The 9,234-nt window shown below is 40.5% G+C and overlaps 1 protein-coding gene across 2 annotated transcripts in view; it reads left to right on the top strand.

Annotated features, from left to right (window-relative positions):
• Positions 1 to 1,031: 1,031 nt before the first annotated feature.
• Positions 1,032 to 9,234, top strand: part of LOC115118219 (zinc finger protein 436-like) — a 28,140-nt gene continuing 19,937 nt past the window's right edge. Inside the window, exon 1 of one of the 2 annotated variants that reach the window (XM_065000852.1) lies at positions 1,032 to 1,825. In XM_065000852.1, the coding sequence (XP_064856924.1) occupies positions 1,420 to 1,825 (406 nt within the window). In that variant the 5' untranslated portion in view covers positions 1,032 to 1,419. The remainder of the gene's footprint in view (positions 1,826 to 9,234) is intronic. The other variant, XM_065000853.1, reaches the window with a different exon arrangement.

The raw sequence follows: 9,234 nt of genomic DNA, 5'->3' as shown, positions 1-9,234 counted from the left end.
ATACTTACATATACTTTAGTTGGAGAAACAGAACGGAAACAGGAAGGAAGAAAACAGGGCGGCTTGACATCAAGAAGAGGACAACAGAATGCAGACAATATTTCATGATTAATCCTGTCGTCAAGGCTTCACCCTTTATTATATAGAACCCCCCCCTGTCTCCTTCCTAGAAAACGTCAACCTTCTAAGCTGTAAACCATTTGTCAACAGTATCTATTGACTCTCAATTGCTCAAACAGAATGCCGCATTAGGCTATAAACTCCACAGCACATTTTCAAAGCTTTGTGTTAAAAAGGAATTAAACCCCAGTGTGACGTTTGCCAACGCGCGTCACAGTTCACCACATTAATGAATGTTGAATGTCAACACTTTATTTTATAATCCACTGACAGGGCCGTTTCTGAAACATTTCAACATTTATTTTTCAATAAACTACTAACCTAACTAGCCCATATGCCACTGGGTGATGTAAGTTGTCATTGTTTTTAGGCAGAACTATATGAAGTTTTACTATGTGTTGTTGCCGGTGCGTCTTGGTTAATGTATTAGTCAATGTATTAGTCTATTAGCAGACGCTCTTATTCAAAGCGACTCATAGGAGCAATTAGGGATAAGTACCTTGCTCAAGGGCACATCGGTAGATTTGTCACCTATCCGGCTCTGGCATTCGAACCACCAACACTCTTAACCACTAGGCCACCTGCCACCTGATTTATTTTCAGAAAAATGTCGCCCTCATCAATCTGTCACGTAATCCTGCCTAATGGGAAGATCAGCCCTGGAGGAAAGTATTGGCTGTAAGAAGTAAGAGAACATAACATGGTTGTTTTAAATTACTTCTAAGAACATTGCATGAATAAACAATGTAATTAACATTTTTTAATCTGCGTTACCCACTCCGGTCAGCAGATGGCGATATGATTATTTCAGGGGCGGAAGGGTAGCCTAGTGGTTAGAGCGTTGGACTAGTAACCGGAGGGTTGTAAGTTCAAACCCCCGAGCTGACAAGGTACAAATCTGTCGTTCTGCCCCTGAACAGGCAGTTAACCCACTGTTCCTAGGCCGTCATTGAAAATAAGAATTTCTTTCTAACTGACTTGCCTAGTTAAATAAAGGTCAAATAAAAATAATTTAAAAAAGGTGATGCTTCTTCCGTGACGTATAATCTAGTGGACGGAACTGGAAGCTTCAACTGCGACAACAGGAATGGATTCAACCACCTTGGTAGCAAACATAAAACCGAAACATTGAAGCGATTTAGACCAATCTTGTGTATATTAATCTGTGTTTTTAACATTCTGTTTACGTATTTACTAGTTAACAAACGCAATTTGCTTGTTATATGACATTTGTTAATTTGTTAAATTGATACTGAGTCTATCACTTTTCAAGTCGCTAACTAGCTAACATCCCCGACCATGAGCTCACTAAATTACTCGCCCCTTGCTAAAGAAGAGGGGGTCTACTGGACGGAGAAAGAATCTCTGGGGCTGAACATTATCGTGAAAGAAGAAGACTATGATATTCCAGTGGATGGAGAAGAAGAACCTTTTGGAGTGAAAGAGGAAGAGGGGGAGGTTGAACCGTTTAGAAATGTTAAGGAGGAAGATGAGGCTATTGCATTGAATGAAAAGGAGGATGATATAGTGAAAGAGGAGGAAGAACCTTTTGGAGTGAAAGAGGAAGAGGAGGCTATCGCAATAAAAGAGGAGGAAGACGTTTTGGGAGTGAAAGAGGAGGAGACTGAAGATGAGGAGACAGACGATGAGGAGACTGAATATGAGGAGACTGAATATGAGAAGACTGAAGATCTGAATAACACCAGTGAGTATTATCTTTAAGAAACACAGGGGCATAGACTCTGGACTTGTTGAACTAATGTGTTTTTACGGGGTTTTCTACTGTAGTTCTACACAGGAATATGTTCAGTACTGTAGGAATTGTTGAATAAGTAATCTGGGATTGGTATATGCAGGCTGGGTATAATCTGTGGAACGTTCCAACAGGAATCTGTTCCAAAAACGTAATGCACAAGGATGACAACAAACAACGCAAACAAAGTAGCATGATCAAATCACCTGGCTAACTAGCTGCTGAATAGGCATCAACTCACCACCTGGCTAACTAGCTGCTGAATAGGCATCAACTCACAACCTGGCTAACTAGCTGCTGAATAGGCATCAACTCACCACCTAACTAACTAGCTGCTGAATAGGCATCAACTCATATTATTAATGTTTGTCCGTAGGCTACCAGAGTGGATAAACGTGGTGAGTGAAAAAACGTCATGAAATAACCCACTCTCTACCCGGTATCTTATTCTGCCTCTATACAACTTTGTATGCGCTGTTTGTTACAGAATCCTGTTGGAACGTTCCACAAATTATACCCACCTGTATATGCATTTAAAAAAAAAAAGTGTTAAATTAGTGATATATAGGCCTGGCTTACGCTAACTAGCCTACATTTGGTGCCCTCGGCAAAACAGTATCTTGTTTACGGAGGGAGTTTTGTTACGAGCAACTATGCTCGGGCTGAACGTTAACACCGATCGCTTGCTGTACGGTCCAGGAAACATAAGCAGCGTATCTTTTACACCAGCAATAATTACTTTTCAAAAAAACAAAATACGTGTTCTCAAGAGTTTAAACTTAGACCCCTTTTCTTGAATTACTTCATTTATTAATATGACGGGTCTAATGACATTCTACAACGATTCGCATTCGAGGTAACTCACGTCTTAAATCTGTATCTGTGTAGCCTTGTCCCACTTTAGAATTAGTATCCATTGTCAGTTCCGTTCTACTTAAAAGGTTGTTACTTACGTCACTGAGCGCTGCCCAGTAAATAATTAGATCCTATTGTTAGGTGCTAGATTTGCAAGGTTTCTTATTGATGTGGCACTGACTCGCCCCTGGGTTAAAAAATAAAAATAAATGTTTGGGTGGGGTAGATCAGCTTTAATATTCTAGGTTATGGCTTCTATCAATGTAATCGTCTGCTTCATTTCCAATCCCCCATCTATTTTCTTGTAAATGTATATCACACACACACACACACACACACACACACACACACACAGTACCAGTCAAAAGTTTGGATACACCTACTTATTCAAGGGTTTTTATTTTTTTTACTATTTTCTACATTGTAGAATAATAGTGAGGACATCAAAACTATCAAATAACACATATGGAATCATGTAGTAACCAAAACAAGTGTTAAACAAATCAAAAATATATTTTAGCCACATGATGATTGCTTTGCACACTCTTGGCATTCTCTCAACCAGCTTCACCTGGAATACTTTTTCAACAGTCTTGAAGGAGTTCTCACATATGGCTGCTTTTCCTTCACTCTGTGGTCCACTCTGTGGTCCAATTCATCCCAAATCATCTCAATTAGGTTGAGGTCAGGTGATTGTGGAGGCCAGGTCATCTGATGCAGCACTCCATCACTCTCCTTCTTGGTCAAATAGCCCTTACACAGCCTGGAGGTGTGTTGGGCTGTTGTCCTGTTGAAAACTAAATGATAGTCCCACTAAGTGCAAACCAGATGGGATGGTGTATCGCTGCAGAATGCTGTGGTAGCGATGCTGGTTAAGTGTGACTTGAATTCTAAATAAATAACAAACAGTGTCACCAGCAAAGCACCATCACACCTCCTCCTTGCTTCACGGTGGGAACCACACATGCGGAGATAATCCGTTCACCTACTCTGCGTCTCACAAAGACACGGCCATTGGAACCAAAAATCTCAAATCAGACCAAAGGACAGATTTCCACCAGTCTAATGTCCATGGCTCATGTTTCTTGGCCCAAGCAAGTTTATTCTTCTCATTGGTGTCCTTTAGAAGTGGTTTCTTTGCAGCAATTCGACCACCAAGGCCTGATTCATGCAGTCTCCTCTGGGTCTTCCTTTCCTGTGGCGGAATGAGAGCCAGTTTAATCATAACTCTTGATGTTTTTTGTGACTGTACTTGAAGAAACGTTGAAAGTTCTTGAAATTTTCCCCGATTGACTGACCTTCATGTCCTAAAGTAATGATGTACTGTCGTTTCTCTTTGCTTATTTGAGCTGGTCTTGCCACAATATGGACTTGGTCTTTTACCGAATAGGGCTGTCTTCTGTATACCCACCGGAATCCCCTCCGGCTAGATACGAGGTCGTCAAGGTTCTCTTTAACAGCTTTGAGAAAATCCTTGTAGATTATGCTCTCCCATCCGGGGGCTTCGACTTTTATAGGACCAACCCTGCCAGGAAGGCTCCGACTATTGACTGGGTGGTGCTGCTTCAGTGGGTCTCTGACAGCGTTCACCTTTTTGTCTTGGCTGCGTAGACTACTTGCATTAGGCCTGTAAAATGGATAAGGACTTCTCCTTGGTGGGTGGGTCGCTCAGGTGGGTGTCTAGGATATAGGGTTGGCAGCGTTCCTTCATAACAGGACAAAAAAAGAAACAAACATTATATTTGTATGTCCCATCTCTGTGCGAAAGTGAAGACTCTCGCTCTGTCATTACTTCTACTCACAGACACACATGGGCTCTGGCAATTGCAGCCATTTTCCTTACTCACTCATCACACTTTTCCAATCACGCAAACACACGGACGCCCCATCTTCCAACACACCCACACTCGCCACACAGTGTTTTCTGAAAGAATTCAAACCCCTTGACTTTTTCCACATTTTGTTATGTTACAGATGGATTAAATAGTTTTTCCCCTCATCAATCTAAACACAATAGCCCATAATGACATCACAATAGCCCATAATGGGAAAAAAAACTGAAATATATCGTTTACATTAGTATTCAGACCCTTTACTCAGTACTTTGTTGAAGCACCTTTGGCAGCGATTACAGCATCGAGTCTTCTTGGGTATGACGCTACAAGCTAAGGCTAGGCAATATGGCAATATGCCAAACATCAGCCTCGAAACCTTAATGACTTGGAGAAGATCCGCAAAGAGGAGTGGGACAAAATCCCTCCTGAGATGTGTGCAAACCTGGTGGCCAACTACAAATACTTATTTCCCTCATTAAAATGCAAATCAATTTCTAACATTTTTGTGTTTTTCAGGATTTTTTTGTTGTTGTTATTCTGTCACTCGCTGTTCAAATAAACCATTAAAATTATAGACTGATCATGTTTTTGTCAGTGGGCAAATGTACAAAACCAGCAGGGAATCAAATACTTTTTTCCATCCACTGTAAATAAAATAAATAAATATATATAATTGATATTTTCATTCGATAATTATCCCGATATTAATAAAATAATGTTTAAAAGGTGCATATCTGCTTCACACTCAAGAATGCCTGAACAAACCGAAGGCTTTAATGTTTCTAATTTATTGTCAGAAGTAGCACTCACCAATAACATTTTAACTCCACTTTTTTATTTAAAGCTGTAAAACCCTTACAAATCATGAGCAAGAAATTAATAAATAAAATAGTGCAAGTCAATATGCATTATAACCTTACAAATCACGAGCACTATTTTATTTATTAATTTCTTGCAAGTCAATATGCATTATAACTGTTAGCCTAATGGTACATCAAGTTGGGGTAGTTGTTTATAACTGTTAGCCTAATCATCACAGTTGGGGTAGTTGTTTATAACTCACAGTTAGCCTAATGGTACATCACAGTTGGGGTAGTTGTTTATAGCTATTAGCCTAATGGTACATCACAGTTGGGGTAGTTGTTTATAGCTATTAGCCTAATGGTACATCTAATGTTGTACATCACAGTTGGGGTAGTTGTTTATAACTGTTAGCCTAATGGTACATCACAGTTGGGGTAGTTGTTTATAACTATTAGCCTAATGGTACATCACAGTTGGGGTAGTTGTTTATAGCTATTAGCCTAATGGTACATCACAGTTGAAGTTGGGGTAGTTGTTTATAACTATTAGCCTAATGGTACATCACAGTTGGGGTAGTTGTTTATAACTGTTAGCCTAATGGTACATCACAGTTGGGGTAGTTGTTTATAGCTATTAGCCTAATGGTACATCACAGTTGGGGTAGTTGTTTATAGCTATTAGCCTAATGGTACATCACAGTTGGGGTAGTTGTTTATAACTGTTAGCCTAATGGTACATCACAGTTGGGGTAGTTGTTTATAACTATTAGCCTAATGGTACATCACAGTTGGGGTAGTTGTTTATAGCTATTAAACTAATGGTACATCACAGTTGGGGTAGTTGTTTATAACTATTAGCCTAATGGTACATCACAGTTGGGGTAGTTGTTTATAGCTATTAGCCTAATGGTACATCACAGTTGAAGTTGGGGTAGTTGTTTATAACTATTAGCCTAATGGTACATCACAGTTGGGGTAGTTGTTTATAACTGTTAGCCTAATGGTACATCACAGTTGGGGTAGTTGTTTATAACTATTAGCCTAATGGTACATCACAGTTGGGGTAGTTGTTTTTAACTATTAGCCTAATGGTACATCACAGTTGAAGTTGGGGTAGTTGTTTATAACTGTTAACCTAATGGTACATCACAGTTGGGGTAGTTGTTTATAACTATTAGCCTAATGGTACGTTGGGGTAGTTGTTTATAACTGTTAGCCTAATGGTACATCACAGTTGGGGTAGTTGTTTATAACTGTTAGCCTAATGGTACATCACAGTTGGGGTAGTTGTTTATAACTATTAGCCTAATGGTACATCACAGTTGGGGTAGTTGTTTATAGCTATTAGCCTAATGGTACATCACAGTTGGGGTAGTTGTTTATAATTGATGGGAAATTATGTAAATATATCACTAGCCACTTTAAACAATGCTACCTTATATAATGTTACTTACCCTACATTATTAATCTCGTATGCATACGTATTTACTGTACTCTATCATCGACTGCATCCTTATGTAATACATGTATCACTAGCCACTTTAACTATGCCACTTTGTTTACTTTGTCTACATACTCATCTCATATGTATATACTGTACTCGATACCATCTACTGTATGCTGCCCTGTACCATCACTCATTCATATATCCTTATGTACATATTCTTTATCCCCTTACACTGTGTATAAGACAGTAGTTTTGGAATTGTTAGTTAGATTACTTGTTGGTTATTACTGCATTGTCGGAACCAGAAGCACAAGCATTTCGCTACACTCGCATTAACATCTGCTAACCATGTGTATGTGACAAATAAAATTGGATTTGATTTGCTATAGATTCACCCGTGTGGTCGTTGGAAAAGTTTGTTTGAAGGCATTTATTTAGAAGATTCCAGTCTTTGAAGATTCCGCTCTTTGTCAGTATAGTGGGTAGATTCCAGTCTTTGTCAGTATAGTGGGTAGATTCCAGTCTTTGTCAGTATAGTGGGTAGATTCCAGTCTTTGTCAATATAGTGGGTAGATTCCAGTCTTTGTCAATATAGTGGGTAGATTCCAGTCTTTGTCAATATAGTGGGTAGATTCCAGTCTTTGTCAATATAGTGGGTAGATTCCAGTCTTTGTCAATATAGTGGGTAGATTCCAGTCTTTTCGGTATAGTGGGTAGATTCAGTCATTCCGCTCTTTGTCAGTATAGTGGGTAGATTCCAGTCTTTGTCAGTATAGTGGGTAGATTCCAGTCTTTGTCAGTATAGTGGGTAGATTCCAGTCTTTGCCAGTATAGTGGGTAGATTCCAGTCTTTTTCAATATAGTGGGTAGATTCCAGTCTTTGTCAATATAGTGGGTAGATTCCAGTCTTTGTCAATATAGTGGGTAGATTCCAGTCTTTGTCAATATAGTGGGTAGATTCCAGTCTTTGTCGGTATAGTGGGTAGATTCCAGTCTTTGAAGATTCCGCTCTTTGTCAGTATAGTGGGTAGATTCCAGTCTTTGTCAGTATAGTGGGTAGATTCCAGTCTTTGCCAGTATAGTGGGTAGATTCCAGTCTTTTTCAATATAGTGGGTAGATTCCAGTCTTTGTCAATATAGTGGGTAGATTCCAGTCTTTGTCAATATAGTGGGTAGATTCCAGTCTTTGTCAATATAGTGGGTAGATTCCAGTCTTTGTCAATATAGTGGGTAGATTCCAGTCTTTGTCAATATAGTGGGTAGATTCCAGTCTTTGTCAGTATAGTGGGTAGATTCCAGTCTTTGTCAGTATAGTGGGTAGATTCCAGTCTTTGTCAGTATAGTGGGTAGATTCCGCTCTTTGTCAATATAGTGGGTAGATTCCAGTCGTATACCTCTCCATGGCTCCTCCTCCACTCGGTGCTAAGTGTTTTTTTTAGTGGGCGTATACTTCTCCATGGCTCCTCCTCCACTCGGTGCTAAGTGTTTTTTTATTGGGCGTATACTTCTCCATGGCTCCTCCACTCGGGGCTAAGTGTTTTTTTAGTGGGCGTATACTTCTCCGTGGCTCCTCCTTCACCATGTGCATATTGTCACTTCTCCACACGTTTCTGCTGCGTCACAGAGGTGAAATGAACTGCTGTACCTACATTTTCCCATAATGTGGATGGGGAGTGTCGCTGCACAGCTATTTTCAGGTCTCTCCAGAGATGTTCAATCAGGTTCAAGTCCGGGCTCTTGAAGGGCCACTCAAGGACATTCAAAGACTTGTCCTGAAGCCACTCCTTCATTGTCTTGGCTGTGTGCTTAGGGTCGTTGTCCTGTTGGAAGGTGTACCTTCGCCCCAGTCTGAGGTCCTGAGCGGTCTGGAGCAGGTTTTCATCAAGGATCTCTCTGCACTTTGCTCCGTTCATCTTTCCCTCAATCCTGACTAGTCTCTCAGTCCCTGCAACTGAAAAACTTCCCCACAGCATGATGCTGCCACCACCATGCTTCACCGTAGGGATGGAGCCACCATGCTTCACCGTAGGGATGGAGCCGCCATGCTTCACCGTAGGGATGGAGCCACCATGCTTCACTGTAGGAATCGTACCAGGTTTACTCCAGACATGATGCTTGGCATTCAGGCCAAAGATTTCAACCTTGGTTTCATCAGACCAGAGAATCTTGTTTCTCATGGTCTGAGAGTCCTTTAGGTGCCTTTTGGCAAACTCCAAGCGGACTGTCATGTGCCTTTTACTGACGAGTGGCATCCGTCTGGCCACTCTACCATAAAGGCCTGATTGGTGGAGTGCTGCAGAGATGGTTGTCTTTCTGGAAGGTTCTCCCATCTCCACAGAGGATCTCTGTCAGTGACATTTACATTTACATTTAAGTCATTTAGCAGACGCTCTTATCCAGAGCGACTTACAAATTGGTGCA

Source organism: Oncorhynchus nerka, linkage group LG15, assembly GCF_034236695.1.
Source record: "Oncorhynchus nerka isolate Pitt River linkage group LG15, Oner_Uvic_2.0, whole genome shotgun sequence".
Lineage (NCBI taxonomy): Eukaryota > Metazoa > Chordata > Actinopteri > Salmoniformes > Salmonidae > Oncorhynchus > Oncorhynchus nerka.
This window is presented reverse-complemented; position numbering and strand designations above follow the sequence as displayed.